This window comes from Opisthocomus hoazin, chromosome 4 (genome assembly GCF_030867145.1).
Source record: "Opisthocomus hoazin isolate bOpiHoa1 chromosome 4, bOpiHoa1.hap1, whole genome shotgun sequence".
NCBI classification, from domain to species: Eukaryota; Metazoa; Chordata; class Aves; order Opisthocomiformes; family Opisthocomidae; genus Opisthocomus; species Opisthocomus hoazin.
This window is the reverse complement of record NC_134417.1, coordinates 3,624,958-3,646,182: the sequence shown is the minus strand read 5'-3', so window position 1 is coordinate 3,646,182 and position 21,225 is coordinate 3,624,958. Positions and strand designations below refer to the sequence as shown.

At 44.9% G+C, this 21,225-nt stretch overlaps 1 protein-coding gene and 1 long non-coding RNA gene across 3 annotated transcripts; one reads left to right on the top strand and one right to left on the bottom strand.

Annotated features, from left to right (window-relative positions):
• The first annotated feature begins 28 nt into the window (after nt 1-28).
• On the top strand, nt 29-10,984 carry LOC142361081 (uncharacterized). The gene is made up of 4 exons (XR_012763613.1): nt 29-203; nt 2,858-3,093; nt 8,772-8,887; nt 10,166-10,984. It is a non-coding gene; the product is annotated as an uncharacterized LOC142361081 (long non-coding RNA).
• Nucleotides 5,372-19,674, bottom strand: AMMECR1L (AMMECR1 like). 2 transcript variants are annotated; one of them, XR_012763612.1, is made up of 8 exons: nt 19,361-19,674; nt 16,908-17,352; nt 11,406-11,516; nt 10,805-10,919; nt 9,969-10,059; nt 9,424-9,470; nt 8,885-8,981; nt 7,586-7,673 (listed from the first exon to the last, which is right to left on the bottom strand). XR_012763612.1 is itself a non-coding variant. In XM_075417588.1 (7 exons), the coding sequence occupies exons 2-7, from the start codon at nt 17,312-17,314 to the stop codon at nt 7,562-7,564; spliced, it is 933 nt and encodes a 310-aa protein (XP_075273703.1). In that variant the 5' UTR covers nt 17,315-17,352; nt 19,361-19,673; the 3' UTR covers nt 5,372-7,561. The 2 variants fall into 2 exon arrangements, 1 of the variants encoding a protein (XP_075273703.1); XM_075417588.1 differs by lacking the exon at nt 9,424-9,470 and having other exon boundaries at nt 5,372-7,673; nt 19,361-19,673.
• Between the last annotated feature and the right edge of the window lie 1,551 nt (nt 19,675-21,225).

The window sequence follows — 21,225 nt, the reverse complement described above, 5'->3', positions numbered from 1 at the left end:
GCCCGGAAGCGCGCGCCGCCTCAGCGCTGAGGCGGGGCGGGAAGGAGGGGCGGTGTGCACGTCTGTGGAGACCGGCCAGATCGCCGTGAGAGGGCGAGGCGTTGCGGGCCCAAGGTTTTGCCTGAGAGAGCAGGCCGTGGAGGGAACCGGGAGGGAGCAAACCCGGAGGAAGGCTCCTTCAGCTCGGCCGTTTAGGAAATCAGGTAGCAAACCCTCCCTTAGGAAAACGCAGCTGTCGGTAGCGGAGCTTCTGTCTAGCACCCTGAGATTAATACACCTCATTCTGTGAGGACAGAGTCTTGACGCTGTAAATAACACGCTTCAAAAGGGAGGTTACTTTTGCAGACTCTCCAGAAGTAGCCTGCAGACCCCTGAAAGGCATAGGCAGGCTGAAAAACGATGAAAGCTCTCTCGATGCTAAGTCAGGGGAACGCTGCCAGCAGAATAATTTAGGGACTAGTATTTTCCTTGGAGAGCTCACATGTAAGTGCCTAACCAGCCTAAGAGTCTTAAAGTAATCATCTTAATCAGACCTTCATATGTCATCCTGCGCCATAAAGAACGGCAAAAATAGGTTGTTGGAGGATTTATGGTGAAACCACTCATGTTTGCATGAACTTCGCGTCCGTGCCTAGGTGAATTGTTTCCTGCATGCTGGGGAAAGGAACGCGTTAAGAGTAAACTACAACAATATGAAGGGGTCCAGTCATAGATTTTTAACGTTTGTGATCTGGATAAACGAGCATGGCAGAGAAACTGGTTGAGAACTGATTTCCTCAGAAAGATGGAATGAGGGTATCTTAGGGAACATATGGCAAATGAAACCATTTCAATTAGGTTTACAAGAAAACAAGGAAATCCATGACAGATTGACGAGAGAAGCATTTAAAAGCACTGGGAATCCTGATGGCTGCTGAAATAACCCATCTACTCAGATCATGATTCTCAGGGCAATAGGTAGCTTGCAGAGCTTTAAGTTATTAATTTCACTTCTGTTTTTCCCGAAGGATCCGTTCTACTTAAGTGTACAAAGACGAAAACAGTTAAGAGAAAGCCAGATACTTGCAAGAGTTTTAGGTACAGCTAAAGACACTATCATGGAAGATAAAGGTTCATTATCACTGACGTGTTTGGTGAAGATCTCAAGAGTCAAATAAGAGACAAATAAGAATATTGCTGAATGGAACCTGCTTCCCCTCCCCCCCCCCCTTTTTTTAAGAATATTAAAAATGCACTTAAAAAAACACAGTAAATATTGTTCAGCTACTGCAACAAACCAACCATAAGAGCACCTGATTTTTTCCTTGTTATTTTTAGAATGCAGTGGCTTCTTCCTCACTAATAATGACTGTTTCAGCATTTATCCATTTGATGGCAAAATGTGCATAAAAAAGGAAGATGAGCTAGATTAAAATAAAGTGAATGACTGTAGGTTCAGGCATATTTACTGGTCATATCCTAAAATGAACTGATTAAAAAAAAATATTTGGCCAAATCTAATTTATTGAGAACACAGCCTCTAGTATTCCATATTCCAGGACAGAAAAAGTATTGACTCTTACTGGACATAGGTTATTAGGTAGTGGATTATTAGACAGACATACTATCGTAATTTCTATGTTGCCACAGTTTAAAAACGGACCTAGCAAACAACTAATGACACCAACACAGATCTTAAGAAAAGCTTGGCTAAATACCTCCACATAATAAAATGAAGGAAGAATGAATAACAAGGATGTTCTATTATTAGTATAACCATATTTTGTAGTATGCTTTCCTTCTAATTTGCCAGCAGAAGGAATGTTTTCTTCCTAGCAGTTTTTAAGCTTTCTAGCAGTAATTATGCAGTTTGTGTGGAGCGTCAAAACCCCCCACATAAAAATGCAAAGATTTTGATGGATTAAAAGTGATAAGGATTTTGAGACCTTAATCTATTTTTATTATCGTTAACATTTCTAGTACATTGTAGGAATAGGTCAAAATCCTTGTGGCTACAGCATCACCCACTCAGAATACCATGTGCCATAATGGCAATTACTGCACAAGACGCATGCTTTTTCATCTGTGTTCTTAAAGTATAACTCTTCAAATTTAGGTTTTCATGCTATTGTACCTCCATTTATTTTTACTCCATTTAAAATTACATAGCCAAAACTATAATGAATGAGCAATATAGAGTAATACCCAGTAATAAAGTGATCACAAGCGTCTGAATGCAAAACTGGCTCTTGCATGACCTGTTAAGTTTTTAAATGCATATATGATGCAGCTAAACATACTATCAGCTGGTTGCATAATGCATAATTTATGTCAGAATTCATCTGATTATAAGAGTAGTCTAGCTGACTATAAAAAAGGAAAAAAATTATGGTTCAGTAATCTGGATATTGGTCAATTTGTAGAATTAAATACTTGTTTTAAGGAACGTGGAAACAATAGTCTTCTGGGATTTCTGTGTTTTGGGAGTGATCATCAAACATATTCAGAGGTCATCTTTTCCCAGATTGTAGCAAAACCAGTTTAGAAACTTTTCTGTGCTACTGCTCCATGTACTACAATTCAGTTTGAGAGCAGTCCTCATAATACGTAGGTCAGTATAAATAAACTTACTGAGTCGCATGGGAAAGTGTTCTGGTTGTAATTTTTATCCTCAAGAACTGGCATTTCTCAATCACAATTTGGTAGCTTATAATACAAATTTTGTCCAAAAAATAATTTTTTTTTTTGTGTTTCGAATAAAAATGCTCAAGTATTCTTCATTTGAAGTCTCTTGTAGAGATTTCTCCTAACCTTCTGTAATTTGTTTTTAGTAGGAAGTGAGTGCTAAATGACTAATTTTGTTTCTTATTTCGGACAGAAGTAAAACCAGAGGAAAGCGTTTTCTGGAGAATTATCCTGATTTATATTTAGTCTAGATGGAACTATTTCAGTGTGCAGTCATACGTACACCCTTCTCCCTGGCCCTGTCTTCACTGTGAGCTGCTGAGTGTTACTGCAGTTACAGAAAGCAACATGCATGAAAGAACCTCTGATGAAAGACACCGGACAAAGATTTTACGTCTGACCGATTCAATGTGAAACCAAAAACATCAAGTAAGGAGAAACATATGCCATAAGTAAGTCTCTGTATTCTAGCCAACAAAGAAGCTGGGAGAATACACTTTGTAACTTACCTGGGCACATGACAGCAGTGGATGCTAGTTTTTCAGTTTAGAATTTACCATGAGTCACCTGGAAATCAGGTTAGCCACAGGAGTCCTCCTCAACCCACTCCTCATATCCCATAGGGGACTTATTTTCGAGCTTTACTTAGTACCAGAAGCATACTTTCTGAAAATAGGTTTTTGCTTTGTAGTTGCACTGAAGTCAATGAGCTTCTCAGGCATATTTAAGTCAAAACTACCCTCCCCCTTGGTTTGGCTGGGGTTTTTTTTGGGGTCTTACACCTGTTGTTTACTGATACCCAAGGCTGCCCTTCCGAAGAACCACAAAGAGGAAATGTAGGATCTTTAACTATGCATCTGCTGTAAATAAAAAATGAGCAATAACCTGAAAGTGTATGGAAAAAAAACATTTAAGCCAGAGGTATGCACATCAGAACTACTGCACAAATCAATTGATCCTGTCCCAAAGCAAACATTAAAATAGGTAGTAACAATCTAGAAAGATGAGTGTTTCTTTTTTCTGCAGTAACAGTTTTAGATCACCTGAAGGCTACAACATGTGAAGTACATACAATCTGTTTTCATTAGTTCATTTTAAAAGACAAAAAAACCCAAGTAACAGTTTTGGTAGCTTAAGCCAGATTTACAAATTCAGGATTTTCAGTATGATACAGAATTCTGCATGTATGTGCTTTAGATGTTTCACCAGCATGACAACTAATAGAGAGTTATTGTCAAGCAAACATTATTTCAGGATACAAAGATACTTTGCTATACTATTATTAATGAAACATATTTAATCCCTGTTTTTAATTTTTCTACTGTTTCTCCTCACATTCTTCTCGCAAAACTGTCTTGATTATTTCTATGCTTCCAGACAGCTGTCATCCCGTTCTGGCACCCTCCCTGGTTCTGAATGTTTAATGTAATTTAGAGGTTTGGTATTCATACATGTAGTATATTGTTCATCTTTCTAGATGAGAAAGATTTCATCTTCTCTCCCATAAAGGCGGTGAGAAACCATATAAAGAGGACAATACAAGTAATCTTTATCCATTATGGTTTATTCTCTACAATACTTCATTAGAGGATAGAGTTCAGTTATTTACACTCAGAAGTTATTATATAGGTAGGAGGCAACCAAGTGTAATACAAAGAATTGGTCTGACATCTCCGCACTGACGGTCAAAAGAGGTCTCCTGCTTTAAGGAAATAAATTAACCAAAAAAACCCAACAAAACAACATATAGTTTCCAGAATACAAACAGAAAACAGCACTAATAGTCAGTGAAGATTGCAATGTTTATTAATGTACTATGAAAACACATTATTCTGTGCAAAGGTTAAAATGAACTCTTAGATTTTCTTAGAGATTTTTTGTTTTTGTTCTGATAAATTGTAGATATGTGATATTTTGACCATAAAGCCTTCCAAACTGAAATGGCCTCATCTGAGGTTTGACTGTTGAACATTATAAAAAGAAAATTAAGAACCTCACAGTGGAAACATTCCAACACTGACAGACTCCAGTGATCAAAGACATTCTCCTGTAGTTACTGTAAAACAAAGACAATTCGTAATTGCAGTGAGATTATTTCTCAGTTGTGGTTGTCATGAGAATAAGCCCTTCTAGACCAAAAGGCACTTGCTTCTAAGGATGAGTTAAGTCCAGATCAAACCAGGTAACAGTTGCTAGAGTCCCAGCCAAGTAACCATGGATAAATTACTAAATCAATTGGCCACTGACTTTGGTTGTCTCCATCTTGAGGCAACTCAGAATACGTTTTGGTTTCTAGTTCACCTCTTTCATCCTTACGCATAGCTGCCATGTAATGATCTAGAAGTGGGATTATTTCCTGAGACCACCTGTCCTTGCCATACATTTTTCTGAGCCAACTTAACTACTGACACACTTTTCAACCGATTTTATAGCTGGACCCTTATGGGACTAAAGCTGAGAGGGCCTGTTTCTTAGGCAGCAGACCAGTGTTTCTGATTTGCTATCTTCTCACTGCAACAAGACAAGAACACAGTACATATTTAGAGGCATTTTTGTTTTTCTTTAAACAGTCTGAGTGGGGAAATGGAAGTGGGAGAGGATGAGGCTTCCCCAGTCCCAAACCATCTAGCCCACTTCAGGCTTAAACCAAGTCACTCAATCCTAAAATTCTGTTCTTTAAAAATGACAGCTAACCCTCCCCACCCTACCCCTTAGTCATCCCCTATTCAAATAAAATAAAATCAGGAAAACACTATACACTGCTGAAGACACAGAACAGGGCAAACATTTGAAAAAGAAACAGTATTGTTGAAAAGCCTGGCACTATATGCCTGCATGACCAGTCTCACTGAGCGTGCTCAGGGGTGAAGTTTTAGCACCATTTTTTTGCTTTTTTTAAACCTTTTAGAAATTAAATTCTAACATAGAACACTTGAACAGTGATGAGTGTAGCCCTATGTATCATACTGTTTGACAGCTGAAAGGTGAACGGTATGTCCAGAGCTGACCCCGCCCTCCCCCATCACTACGCGGCACCTGGGAGAGTAATTACAAACCACTCGAGTTTGTAACAAGACCAATTTATTCTCAGCAGCAGGAAACCATGAAACAATCCCTTGATCTTCAATTGCTTTTCAACAACATCACAAGGGAAAAGTGGCAATTTATAAGAATGACCCAGTACAGGAGGACAGCTGGGTTGATATTGCACCGTTATCCAGGATAGGACCCCCTCCTTTCCCTCACGTCTCTCTCCTCCAGCTGAACATTACACCAACATGAAGCAAAACTGCACAATTCCACAATTCTGTTTGCTTCTCTAGGACCAGAAGGAGCAGCAGCACGCAGTTCTGAGCTTTCTACCAGCCCTATTCCCTGCCATACCAGGAGAGAATTTCAGGCTTGAAGCACCAGCCACTTTTAAAAGCCATCATTACCACACACAAGCAAACTTTAAAGATATAGACAACCAAATAGCCTTTGCTCTGCTATGCACTTGTATTTTCTTTCCTGATCATTGTTGACCCTCCAGAAACCTGGAAAAGAAAACAACAAAAAACCAACCCAAAATTATATTTTGAAGTCCAGTGACCTCACCGAGTGTCATAATTTAGAGTTTATGACATCCCTCAATGATGCTGCAGAACAAACACTGGATAACTCATCTTCCTCTGAGATGAGAGTATTTCTTGTAATCATCAACGATGAGCGAAGAAACACAGAACGCACGAGTCTCACACAGTTTGGGTAACACAGGTTTCCCCACTCGTTGCCTTGATGTGGCAATGACTAAACTGCGTAAGATACTAACTTCACAGTGAAACTACATAGCTCTATTCCATAGGCCTGCTGTAAACTGGCATACTCACAGTTCTCAAGATCGATAGTCACACCAGAGAAAGTGGCTGTCCTATCAAAAGGAAGGTCCCCGAGACTGTTAGCTTAAGTTAAAAAAATTTCAGTCACTAGTCTCACTTACACGACTACAGTCAATGCCCTGCAAATCCCTCCCCATCCCTAATCCAGTCATACTCTGTCTGGACACAAAACTTGGCTGTAACAGAGAAGACTGTCCAGGGACACTCGAGTACCTTGCCCTTTGCATACACGGCATGTGCCATGCTGCTCTCTTACAGGCATAACAGCATTCTGTGTCATAGCAGGCTACATTACAAAGCACTGTCTAAAAACCCAGGAAACTGTAAACCAAGAGAACTTGTAGAGAATACAGACTACAGTGGGGTCCGATAATTAAAGCCTTCTAGGCTTTATTTAAATAATGGATTAATCTGCAATACCATCCAAAGGTTTTTCACATCTTTCAGTGTTTTCTGTCCGTGAGGATGGGGTGCTACCCGGATGTTCAACCCTCCCCGATATCATAATGTCCGCCTGTGATGTGCAGGGACTGCAATCAGCTCTCGGTACACAACAGATACCAGAGGTTAAAAAAAATTAAAAAGAACCTAAAAAATGTTTTGTTGGACTCCGTTGCCCAGGCTGCCAGGGGAATGCTCCTACTTGATCTGGGGGGGCTTCCATAACGAACAACTCCAGTTTCCAGAGTGTCGGTAACACACAAGAACGGATCAGTCCGAAGCGGCGCTTTCACTCCTAGAGGTCTTCTGCACCTCACGACAGTTCGTAGGCATGGAGCCCCAATCCAACTGAACCCCCGTTCGGAGGGAAGGCTGAGATAAGGCTTGGGCCCCTGAAGTTCTGTCACGCTCTCATCCTCCCCCCAGGTCAGCTGGAAGGCAGACTTGGCAACGGAAGCTAGCATCATAAAATGGTGCAGTAATAGAAGTAACTGGACCAGGACGAGGAGGCATCTGCCCCAATGATGTCGTAACCGTTGGCAGCAACTGGGGAGTGGGACTGGTCATGCAGCCGTGTGTCAGGAGTAATGATTGTAGAGGGGGGGGGCATGAAGAGTGCCGTTCTGGAAACAATGCTGACGGGAAGCCATGTATTCTGCATAACTGATTGTCACCTTCTCACTGCGGTACCTATGGGAACAGCGTAAGAAAAAATAACGTAAACAGGCTATGCACTAGGAAAGGACTAGACAAAAACATTCATCCCAGATCACCTTTTAGCTCACAGCCAATAACGACCAAGAGGAACCCACTAACTTCGTAAACTACTTTGATATTGCCTCATGCAGTAGTCTGAATAACCCATCTAAGCCTGAATTAGCTTCAGTGTCCCAAAAGTTGAGCCCTGTTCAAGGCAATCGTAATTAAGGGGACTCCTGAAGTAGCGCACAGGAGACAAAGGATCCGTTTGTATTCTTTTTATCCACTTGCTGTGGAAAAAAAAAGGGCATGAAAAGTTTCCTGGAAGAAGACTGTGCTTCAGAGACTAAATAACCAGTATTTCACTATTATTTGCTTTTGTAGTTATCTTCACATTTGAAAGGTACTGAAAGAAAACGATGGAAAGTTGGGTAAAGGGAGGTTTATTATAGCATATACGTGACTTAGTCCACGTTGTACAATCAGAATTCACAAAACATGAAGTCCCTTCTGAGACACCAGAGATTTCCAGGTAAAGCGTGCTACACAACAGATAACTTCAAAGTGGTCGTGAATTGCACTAAGTCCATGTCACACCAGATTTTAATGAAAATCTTCATCCTGTCCTCTCCTGTTAAAAAAACCCCCACACATCCACCTCATTTCTCCAGAGGTAAGGAACAACCTGATAAATCAGTGTTTCTATACAAAACCAGAATGTCCCAATTTTTACTAACACAAAGGGAGCTGAAACCAATAGGACAGCTGGGGGTATAGAAAAGCAAGCAGATTCTGAAAACCAGCCAAATTTGAGTGTGGTTTGAAGACAGCTGTCATCTCCAAATAGCTACACCATCCGCAGATGAGTACACTGAGAAAAGGAAGTCCATTGTAAAGATACACAAAAATCAACCTTTTTAAACTTTCAGAGGTTCTGCTTCTTTTGATCGTTCATGTGGATGATAGTATTAAAAGCAGTGGCACTTCTCTTAAAAAATGCCAGCTTCAATCCTGCACAGACTGAGCATGTTGTGTTTCGTTCTATACACATTATATGCCTAACGTGGCATTTATGATTTTGTTTTTCAGACTACATCTCTCACCTGAAAGAAGCATGAAGGCTTACATCAAGCACAAATACTTTAAATTACCCACAAAACATTATAAAGTAAAATTAAAAGACGACAAATACATCGACTTACCTGGTGAGTTTAATTGTTTTCCTAAAATCATTGGTAATTGGAGCCTTAAAGCCACCTTTCCTGAGTAAGGAGTCTATGGTCTGGATCTGATCCCAGTCTATTGAAAAATAGAAGCAAGGGGAATTTTTCAGTATGAAAATGATGTTTCAAAAAGATAAAAGATGCATTAAAAGGCCTCTAGAAAAGCAAACAACTAAACATGAAACTTTGAGCTTTAGAAATACCAGTGTTGAACTGGACATACGTGGTCTTATGCATGCACACTATCGGCACATGCCAACCCCTTTTAACTCATATTGGAACTGGTCTATAAGACAGTAATTCCATTTTCCATGTGACCTCTCTTCTTATAAAGGTCCGTGCCTTGCTTCTGTTGCAGGGACCCCAAACAGTTTTGTCACGTGCCACTCAAGTTTAGCTCCCTAAGCCTTAAAATAAGGTAATACTTAGCTCTTTACATAGACAAACTGGGATCAACCTGATGCTCTAGTGATAGCACAGTGCACTGCTATGTGAGAGATCAGAGTTAAAATTCCTACCTTAGTCTTTTGCCCCAGAGCCAGGAGGATGCGACCACTCCACTCTGCTAGGTGGAGGAAAGGAGGCAATATTTTGAGCAGTTACCATGGTGACCACTACTATATCTGAGTGGGAAGTGTGCTCCAGAGGGGCCCTGTTTCCTGCCCTCATCTGGAGGATGCTACTTTAGCAAGAATGAGGAGGAAAGGGACTCTCCTGTTGGTGCTGTGCAGCCTGCAGTTATCCTAGTTGGTGGGAGAAACATAGAAGAGGAAAGATGCAACGCTGAATGAAGCTGGAAGATCCATACTTTGAGATCCTCTATTTCTTAAGCCCTAAAACATTTTTACGCTAAGATACAGCTGTGCGCAGATGTGGGATGAGAGAAAGGCCAGATGAAAACCCAGCAGCAGCTGTATCAGGTGTCAGTTATCCAGATTAAGCCTGGTGGCTCCATGGCACTACTACGAGGATAGCATTGCAATCCAAACCCAAATTCCAGATTTATGTTACCCAATTCTGTGACACATTGTGTTGATATGTTTGGCTGCCGTCTCAAACCCACCTTGTTCCTTAGCAACCTCAGGTAAATACGTGGCTGTGCGTTTCACGCCTTTCTCATTGATGAACTCTATTCTGATCCCATGGATCCCAACCTACAGATGGAAATGAATAGCCAAATAAGAGGTGTTTGCTAGCACTGAGTCCATGATCGAGTTGCCACTCCCACAACACTGTGTATCTCTCTCTCTCTCTGGCTAGCTTGGCTTTTGCCTGGACAAGGACATTTCTCTTCCCGACTCTCTGTCCTCGCCAGACAGGTCTCACAAGCAGATCTCTTAGCAGAGCTAAAGGACCTCCGCCACCTTTCGCAGACAAGCCTAACCAGTCTCCCTGCCGCTCCTCCTGAAGCAAGTCTCGTCAGAAGTCTGACAGTTTTCCGTCTCTTAAGTTAGGCAAGAAAGGCAAGACCTCTACACAAGAACCATGCTTAAAATAGCCCAACCACAAAGTCTATTTAATCCTTCTTGAACTAAATACATGTACAAGGTCCTAAGAATGATTAATACCTTCGGTCTTAACTACTTTTATTCGCAGTTTCTATTCACAGCATCACCATACTTCCCAGGTTTTTACATATGTATTTACACCCATCTGCTACTGGGTCAAATCCATGAAACACTTTCATGTCTCTCTTACTCCCATTCAGATCCCCTCCCAACCAAAAGCACACTGCTAGCCCATCCTCTTCCTCCCTTCTATTTTTCCAGCCCCGTTTCTTCTGTTCCCAGTTTCAATACCCGTACACCCCTGTAACGAAGGAGACACATCACCATGTACTAACCCGAACCCGAACGGAACGAGAGAGTGATGCAGAGTTCCAAATGCACCTGTTCTCACCTCCCAGTCCAGGTAGTCACTGGCATCCTCAAAGTTAGTGAGGAGGGAGACAGAGCAGAAGAGTTTGGGCAGCTCCTCGCGGGTCAGGGGGGGAAATCGGCTGTCCTTAAGTGCACTGAAGGAAAGAGACGATACATCGCCTAATACAAGCACCAAATTAAAGTGTCAGATGCTTAGTTATTCCCTTCTTGATTATTCCTCTGTGAAACACGTTTCTCTTTGCTACTGCAGAGGAAGTGATTTGCATCTCTTCCTAATCTAATGAACTGTAATATGCAAACACTAGTGCAAGGTTCCCGACACTGTCCTCCACTTACTGCAGCTGGAGAGAAATGATGTGCTGTGTAAGATGTCGAAAATGTTAGTATGCAAGATAGATTCGACATGAGCCTTCAAATGTCAACCAAAATTCACCCATTGCAAAGATGTTCCCCTAAATCCTGATACATTACCTCACCCTAACTCTCCTACATTTCTCATGTTTATTTTGTTGTGAAGCATGTTAAACTGAACTATTGATTCAACTTCTTAACCTTTAATCCTTATAGATCTTCCGCAAATGAAACTAATATCTGATTCATTTCATTTTCAACATAATTACCTGGTTAATGTGTATTCCCTGAGTCCTGAGTGAAGATTCATGGCTGAAAAGGTCCCAATGCAGCCACGAAGCCGCTTGTCTCGCCCCGTCTTCCACGTCACAAAGAGTGGACTGAAAAGGCAAAAAAGAGAAATACTCCAGCATCTGGAGATATTTGGTTTCTAAGGGGAGACCAAAAAGGTGTCAAAGATCATGTCTGCATGCACTTGCTTTCTCTCCCTCCAGTAAACCTCAGACAGGTGTGTTTTCTCACCTGCTATCTAGCCATAATGTGAAAGCCCGCCCCCCCCCAAATGCAAAACCCAACATCTCCCCCTACCTTTTCAGCATCCTCCTTCCTCTCCACCAGTACTCTGTCCGCTCTCCACCGACACCATCCTGGCCTGACTCTGCGCTGTCTTCTAACGAGTGATATGGTTCTTTGACCCCACTGATTACTACTGTGAGTAATGGCCTCACTTAGTAGCATCCACTAGTTTACATGACAACCCATATAAAAATTAATATAGGTGAAGCAAGTAAGATTACTTATTTATCGTACCATTGAACCTGAAATATCCCCAAGCATTCTACAAACCATCTATAATTCAGGTTTACGATAAAAGCTTTTATTTGTTGTTTTGTGTTTTGTTTTGATTTTTTTTTTAAGATAAAAAAAGGCAAACCTAAAGGTTTTATTCCTGTTATTTCCATGAGGATCTGACTTCTGGGTCCATCCCTAGTGCTCAAACAGTTTATGTTCACTTCTTTTGCTTACCTTACATTGAATTATATTTACACAGATTCTTTCCTGTTGAATACACACCTAAATCACTATATTGTTCCTATTCAAACATCACATGGATTTTCATTTTCCTGTCTACTACCATGAATTTACAGGCATAACAGTACATTCTCAAATTCAGCAGGCTTGTTTCAGTCTGTTAAACTAGAAGCCATGATTAAGCCCCAGAAAGCAAAAAGTTCAGAACAGTAGCATTCAGAAGAGCTCTGTGAAGAGGTAAACAGGTAAAGACAGCTGTGAATACTAAATACAAAAAGTTTGCTTCCACAGAAGTGAGTGAAGTTGCAAACAGCTCTAGAGAGAAACAGTAAAGAAAGGACAGTGGTGGCTGCAGCTCTACAAGAATGTCCAAACATCTGGAAAATTCTGCAAGGCAACTGATGGTGCTGACCTAATTATAAAACCAGCATGACTGATCTTACTTTTTCAGATTACAGAGTACTGAACACAAAATGTGGTCACTTCAAACCCAAGCATAAGTGAAAAAGTTAGTCGTTAGTGACTCCAAACATCAATCTGTGGGTTTCTATTCAACTTTGAAAGGTAACAGGATAGAAAACAGGCAGTGTTAAGAAAATAATTTTCTGACACTAAACAAACATTGGCAGGAGTTCTAAAACGTGGAAACAGAGTAACTGATTCCACATCAGGGCGCAGACACTTGCTTTCCTCAAACTCTTGAAGCTCTTGTGAGCAATATGTCTTTGCAGCAAACATTACAAGAAATATGAAGGGATTCTGTTTGGTCAACAAAACCGGCACGGAGAGCGGATGACTTCTCAAATACAGGTAACAGAGCTTCCTCCGTCTAAGCAGTCAGAACCTTGTTTAAATTGTAGTGACAAAGCAATGCCCAGTTATGTTCTCGAGAGCAACAATGGGATTAAAAACCTCTACCGCAGTATAAATGCATCATTCAGGATCTAGTTACTAGCTGTGACCATTGGCAGAAGTGCTACCCAAAATAGCAAATAGCCTTTAAGTGATAATTGTGAAGTACTTTGCCCACAGAGGAAGCGGAAACATTCTTCCACAACCATCAGCCACCTTATGGTTCCTTCACCAAGACAGAGGATTCACTGTTCTAGTCTTCCAACAACACTTCAAGGCACTTTCAGGATATCAGTCCTCTACATTTTCATCTAGCTCCCGCATGTTGAAACAGAAAACAGAAATGGAGCATAAGAAAACACATGAGAAAGCTTACGAAAACAAGATACTAAACTTACAAAGGAGATTTCTGAGAAACATTACTGTCACAAGCTCAGTGGAAATTTATCTTAATCTAATTAAAGTTCTGAAACCATTACTTAGCCCATGTGACACTCACCCCAAACAGAAAAGGGAAGGGAGACAATGAAAAGCATCACTGACAGAATACAAATCTAAGTAAGTTCCTTCTCTTCTTGGATTCAAATTACAGATTCACATTTCCAATTCACCTCTTTCCCCTTCAAAAAAAAAAAAAAAAGTTTCCACTGAGCTGTGACGCAGCTTTCTGCGTCTGTAATAGAAGACATATTACCAGAAAGGACAGGATAATTATATTCAAAAGGCTGTCATATTTTAAAAGATCTTAAAGCACATCTTTAACAATTTTTCACTGTGGTCATAACAACTGCGGCATAAAAAAAAAGAGATTATGATGTCGTACAAGTATATAAAATTTCACTATTATCAAGTTTTTCACTGCAGAAAAGATGTTGTTTCTTTATCTGAAGAATAAATGCACTTGGCAAATTGCAGGTGCAGCTGACAATGAGCCAATTGTTCCATAGACCTTCCCTGAAAAGCGTACTTCCCAGATGTACTGAGAGAAGTCACGACAATCTTTTGCCCACATTCACCCAGGAGCACTCACCGGTACTTTGCAGTCATATCCCGAGCAGATTATGGCAACCATTTCTCCCCCAGCCACAACATCCTATTTAGATGTGTTTGATGAGAGCTGGCTAGGCTTAGGAGAGGGGAATTTCAGCAACTGAAAACTAGCTTCTCCAATTGCAACTACGTAGGGAATTTTAAAGTAGCAAAATATAGTCTGTTCAAATCAGAATTTAGCTTGTACTAGGAAAAAACCTGTTATGGTACAGATTTTTATGCTGCAAGTATCTTATTATTTGGCTTGCGTGGCAACTAGAAACTTGCATGGTGTAGTTTCAGTACCAGTTTGTAATACCTACCATTAAAAAAATCATAGACCAAAGTACAGAATTGGAAGAAGTAACCAATTCACTATTTGCATGCCATACAGATTCCAAATTGTAATATTTTCAGTAACCTGAATAGCAAACGGGATGTTTTCTTCATTTACCAAGTTAATTCAGATGTAAATACGAGTCTTGCAATGCCACCTTCTCTGCACTGATGTGTGAACGTTGCTGCTAACATGTAGGTAAGGTTCCCTTACTCTGTAGGTATCTACCAGCTCCATAATTCCCATCAAGGTTGTTGTCCATGTGCATATCCTCTCAAGCTGGAAATTGGAATTCACGCTGTTTTTCAAGTCATAACTCTGTAGCTTGTATGTTATTACCCTGTTTATGCAGAATCCTGACCTTCACGACTACATCTATCGTTACGTTTGCGTTCAGCACCCATTTAAAAGGTCTCCTATCTGAGAAATAGGTTGGGACAAACCTGTGCATCTTTCTACTCCTTCCATCAACAGTCTCTTTTCTGTCTGTCCGGAGGCACTTCTGGTATATACCTTTGTTCTGTTCAAAGATCTCTTACATTGGCATTAATTATGTTACAAAGGACAAGAACACAAATTATTTATGTATTTTCACTTAGTTTACTCTTATATTTGATAACATTTGGCTTGAAGTTGATTGCAGTACCGTCTCGCGTGTGACGGATCATCCCTGTGTGTGGCTCTACAAGAGAGCAAACCCCATGCTTTTCCCTGGGGTACACACAACTATTTGCTAGAAGCAACAGCATAAATCCTGAAACGCAAGAAAATTCAGGTAGGCATTTGCCTGGAGGGGAACACAGGAGAAGAGCAAATTTTACTTTGGAGTGCTGATCTAAAAGACTTTTAAATTATCAGCACAGAAATGCTCAGTGAATTACTTTTACCTTTTCAAATTTGCGCATAAAATTCACACAGCTGAGATTCCTGAAGGAACGCCCTTTTTGAAACTAGTCAACAGAAATAGCAACAAAATCCAGCTAGAAATGTCTTTCAATGCCAAAATAATGAATCTGTATAAAAGAATCTCTCTTATTGACTTAAGAACAAAACAACAAAAAACCCCTTTGCATTTCAAGCGACAAACTAATAATCAGACTAAGGTATCATTTTCTAAAAGGGGCCCACTTAGCTTAGGTATGAAAAACAACAACAGAAATATTTCAGTTCGGGGAGTCCCTGGAACTATTCTATATTCCAGTCCAGAGTATTTCTCCATTGACTTGTATTTACAGTATTAAACAGCTTAGTCTGCCGTAGCATTCGGAACGTGTATCCATAATCCCGCTCGGATAATAACTGCAGGGATGCACAGCCTACATCTACGCTGACAGCCAATAAGGTGGGGAGACATTCGATGCACGCAAAGTCCTTGACCTGCCTAAGCCATTGTTCCTTTACATCAATTTAAAATTCATTAACTTGAATTAAGGATGTCAACAACTTTTTATTTTGTCTGTTGTTCTGGAGGTGGCCCCTGGAGGAGTGTCAGAAGGTGTATCTGTCATTGATCTTTCCCATATAATTCTTCCATCAAACATTTTAACAACATTAACATTTCCACACCTACGCATTCAACCTCCAGACAAACATTAGTGAAATTTCACCAAAGCAAAATACCTTCATAAATCCTTCTCCTCACTTCTTCTCAAGCACACCTCCTTTCTTCTTAACCTTGGTATCATCCTTGAAAGTTAACTCTCCATTTCTTCCCATATTGCCCAGCTAGCACTGTCACCACAACACAGTTTCTCAGTTCCACGACTGGCAAATTTTTGGTTCCCCTCCCTGCTAAACCCATTAAGTTGGACAGCTGAACCCCTTGTGAGTGTCCTGGTCCAATTCTCACCAGCTCAGCACTTGTTTCAGGATGAGCCGGGAACTTGTCTCAACTTCTTACTTTATTTCCTTCCACCTACTGCACCGAAGGAAGCCTCTCTCCTTGCCCCTTCACCGAGTTAGTGCCTGACATTAGAAGCAGGATCCTCTTCAAATTAATGGAGTTATTTTACTGTTTTCTGAAAACTCTTCATTTCAGTTCCACTCATTCTTTTAGCACAATTTTATGGGAGGCACAGTGCAGTTAATTTTTTGCAGAGGAGTCTATTTACAAAGAAGGGAGCAAACTTTAAGAGAACGTTATCACGAAGTGGGTTTGCACTCCTCGATAAAGTATGCAACGTCTCACGCAACACGTTAGACTGCGCGCTGAAGAAGCCCCACCCTTCCTCGTATTTTGCCTAGCTCTGTCTGTAGAGCTAAGCATGTTCTCCCTTGCAGGCCACTCTCCAAAGCTCTACTCATCTCCACCGACAAGCATAACAGAACGTTTTTACTCTTTGCTGCACTTAGAGCGCATCGGTTTTTGTTTCTGGGAGACAACGCGAGCGGCAGAATGCCCCCCCGCCACCCGCATACCAGTTCTCCCGCTCCCCAGAGGAAACCCTTCATCCCTCCCCAACCACGCCGCAGCTCTGGATCCTGGTTTCGCAGCTTTCCTCCCGCACATGGATTTACTCACTAGGGGTCATTGGTAAATCGAGGGAGTCGTGGCTGAGGGAAACCATAGAGATGACAGTAGAGTACATCAAAGCAGTAGCAGCACATCTCCGCTGTCACCACCAGGTTCTTGGTGCTGTTGGCAGTTCCATTGGGCCGAGTAAGTGGGCTCAGAGCTCCTGAAGTGGGATTCATTCGAGTAATGGGGGAATTTCCTGGGCCCAAAGTCAAGTCCGATACGTTCTCCCTTCCATTATTCCCGTCTGTATGCTGGTGGTTCTGAAGAGGACCTGAACTGGAGCCGGGTACAGTTGTGGCCTGATTCCCATGACTGTGCGTTCCACTCCCAGACAATTTGGGCTTCTTCACCCCACAACAGCCAGCTGCCAGCTTGGGCTCAAGTGGAGGAACACAGCGTCTTTTTCCCATCCTGCTTCAAAACTCGCTGCCTGGAGCACTGCAGAACCCTGGCAAGGAGGGGGGGGGGGGCAGGGAAAAAAAAAAGCAATACACAAACAGTTACAGGTGAAAAACCAACAGCTGCTTCCCCGCTTCTGCTAAGGTGACAGAGAGGTTTGCTTTTGCAACAAAAAGAGGAAGAGAGGCCTCGCTATGCACAAGTAAATACAGAACTAAAATCGGTTCAGCAAGCAGCACGGGTGTTTTCACATACAAATTGAAAGAGTGTGTACACAACATGGATGGAATCACACTTTTAAAGTTTCTGATGAGATGCACTGAACACTGTAATAGCCAGTGCGTTGCAAAAAAAAAAACCCAACCATTACCAGCCTTCCCATAACGGAATTAAACCACGGGAGAACAGAAGGAAAAAAGACTGGGACACAGATACACCCCATCCACTGCTTTTCCAGATCACCCGCTCCCTTTCGGTCAACGCCTGCGCCAGTGGCAAACCACTATCTCGAAACCACCAGTGCATTTCCCTTCCCCATTCGCAACAGACGAGTGACAACAACTCCAAATGACTCCTCCAGGGCTGGACTCCCAGGGGTGCTGCCCTTGATTTAGCGCTAGCCTGAGCGGGACACAGAGAGAAGCTACAAGCGTTGAACCACCATTTTCTAAACAACAGATTATCTTCCAGAGCCCATGAGCTAGAATCTGCATTTACTTTCTCAGTTGAAGTAAATCTGTAGTGCTTATGAGTAAAGGTCTAGGGTGTACCATCAGGATAGGCAGGAGAGGGAGAGCTGAGGAGTGAGCACGGCCCGAACAGAGCGGAGCAGTAACGGCAGGGAACAGATACGGTACAAAAAAATCCAGAACAGTGTTTCGCTGGGAAGGAATGAAACGCTAGCTCTTGCATCACAAGAAGGGGTGGAACAAATACAGGGAGGAAAGACTATGCAGGCGAAAATGAACGAAGATGACAGGCAAGGGCCCACGTCAAGGGTAGGAACTTCATCAAGTGCAATACCGGCATCACCATGAGAGCTAAACCCACAAAGGGAGGGGAAAAAACCGCTCCCCGGCGGTCAAGCGGGGCTAAAAGCAGAGACGCGCGTGTCACAGGGAACGCTGCGGCGACCTGGAGGCCACGAGTACCAGGCTGCATCTCTAACCGGCCGAGCATCCCTCCGGGTCCTCCTGCCACGGAACCGACTGCTGCACTCGCGGCAGGGGAGGGTGACACGCCGAAAGTCAGGGTGTGACAACTCCCTTCCTACTCTGTGGGTGCAGTCAGCGTGAACTCCATCCGCTGTGGGGAGAGCCGCGTGGCCCCGAACTGAAGCAGGACGGGTTTCAGGCGCGGTGACAGACGCGCCGCTCCACAAACCCTCGCCTCAAGGTGTCAGAACCACCGTCTGCGTAAGGAACAGTTTACGAGACCTAACAGAAATTGTCCTTTTTTCCTTCGATCCCTACCTTTGTAATAAAGAAAAAAAAAAAAAGGAAAAAGTATAACTTTGACAAAGTGACTGGTGAATTTTTCTCAGCGCCCACTGGAAGTTGCCCGCCGTGGCTCGGCGAGGGGGCTGGGGTAGGGGAGCCTTCTCCGGTGCTACCGGAGGCTCTCACCGCGCTGGGGGGAGACCATGGAGACCACTCACTGCTCTGCACCGCAGCTCTCCGGGTCGGGGCCGGGGGCCGAGCGCCGGCCCGCTCCGTACACCGCCCTCCGCGCCCGGCCGAAGGGGCCTACCGGAGGCGGCTGCCCCGGGCGGCGCTCGGCGCCGGGCCCCGCTGCCCGCCGCGGGAGGCCCCGGCCGGCCGCTCGCCGCCGCGCTCACCCTCGGTTCGGTTTGGCAGCGAACGCGGAGCGCCGGGGCCGACCCCCCCCCGCCAGACCCCGCGCCTCGGCCCGGGGGCAAAACCGGCGCCGCCAGGGGGCGCCAGGGAGCGGGAGTCGCCCCCCCCCCCGCCCCCCTCTTTAACCGGTTCCCTGCCGCGGGGCGGGCGGACGCCGGCGCCTAACCCCCCCCCCCCCCCCCCCGGCCCAGGCTCGCCCACCTCCTGCTCCCGTCCCGGGCCGCCCGCGGCTTCTCCTCCGCCTCAGCCCAGCCGCCGCCGCTGCTGCCCCGCCGCCTCCTTCTCCCGCCTCATGGAGCCATGGGCCTGGGTGAGGCTTCCCAGAGAAGCGGGCCCGGCGGGCGGGGGGGGGGGGAGGCAGGGCCCGCCGCGGCCGGGCCGGGAACCGGGCTTCCCCGGGGCCGCCGGGCAGCGAGGGGAGCTGGAGGACCGGAGCGAGGCCGAGGGAAGGTCCTCCGCTATCCCGGCAGCCTCCTCCCTGCTCGTGAGGTAATGAGGGAAAAATGTACATAGTCCGCCAGGCTCCCGTCGGCCCCGCGGTGCCGGCGCGACCATAGAGAAGGGAGGACGCTCTTTCCCCCCTCCTCGGAACCATAGATACCGGGGACTTCCGCTCCCCGCCGGAGGCCGCGCGGGGCCGGGTTCCCTCCTCGTCACGTGACGCGGCCGCACGTGCGAGGACAAACAGTCTCGGGGGCGGGAGGGACCGCTCGCGCGCGAGGTTCCCCCAGCCGCGCGCTGACCCGCGGGGCGGGGCGGGCAGACACCCTCACGTGGCGGGCGCGCCGCTCTCCCATTGGCCAGCAGGCGCAGTGACGGCACCCCGGAGGAGGGGCGCGCGGTCGGAAACATCCATTCCGCGGCTCGGGACGGGGGGTACCCCCTCCTTCCCCCCCCCCCCCCCCCCCCCCCCGGTTCTGGCGGCCTTGGTCCCTCCCGCCACTCCGTGAGGGGAAGCGCGGGCTGCCCGGGCGGTGTGACCCGCTCCCCGCTCCCTCGCCGCGGGTAGGAGCTTCCCGCGGAGGGGACGGGGGCGAGGGCGGCGCCGAGGCCTGCTCCGCCGAGGGGGGGATGTCGCGGGAGCGTGGATACCGACGCGGGTCCCGGCCCCGGGGCGGGGCGGGAGCAAGGGCGGACCCTCGCTCGTCTGCGGCCCGGCGGCCCCGTCGGTCGCTGTGGCTTCTGCCTGCGCAGACGGCGGTAAAAACGGGTTTTATCACGGTGAGATGCAGGGCGGCGCGGAGGTGCCAACCGTCACGGCCTCACAGAGCAGAAATCTTATTTTTCGTTATTCTCTTCGTATTTCTAACGGCTTCTCCTACCCCCAGATCCCCCCCCGCTACTCAACCCTGTCACAGCTGCCGCAGGGAAGCGGCTGTTCCGTCGTGTGCTGAGAGCAGCGGCTCAGCGCACGCTCCCGAAGGAGGAACGGGAGGGGTGCGGTCTCCGGGGTGAGCGTTGCGGTGAAGCTCGGGGCGCTCCGGCTGCGCGAGGTGTTCTCTGTGCGTGGCAGCAAACCCCAGCGCTGCTTCCGAGTTCCCTGCTGGGAACGCGGGCAAAGCGCTGCAGGAAGCTGAAGGACAGATTGTGCAGAGCCCAGTGTCGGCATGATACGCTCAGCCTCGGGAGACAGACAAGTCAGCGTTAACTCTTCAGGATCATAAAATGGAATTTATGTGTATCATTCCTGATCAAAGCATAATAAGTAAGAGCCAAGAAAACATCAGCTGGAGAAACCCCGCTGAATGTCAGGAAATCTTACTTTTTCCTACAGAATCTGTACGGTTTCTGCAGCACCAAGGCAACACTGGAATTACTACCATGCCAAGGTCATGATCCTATTAGTCTAGATGACAGCCTTGAATACCAGCTTGTGAAAACTTAAGTCTTTCAAAAGAATCAGATGAGAATAGCCTAGAAGCAATTAAACACTTGCTCTTAATCCTTTCAAGTATTGTAATGCTCCCCCAGAAATACCTCGATGTTTGCTGGTAATGCCTTGGGTTTCTCCAAAAGGCCTTTGCCAATGATGCAGAACAGTTCTTGGCCCTACAAAAGGCAACTTT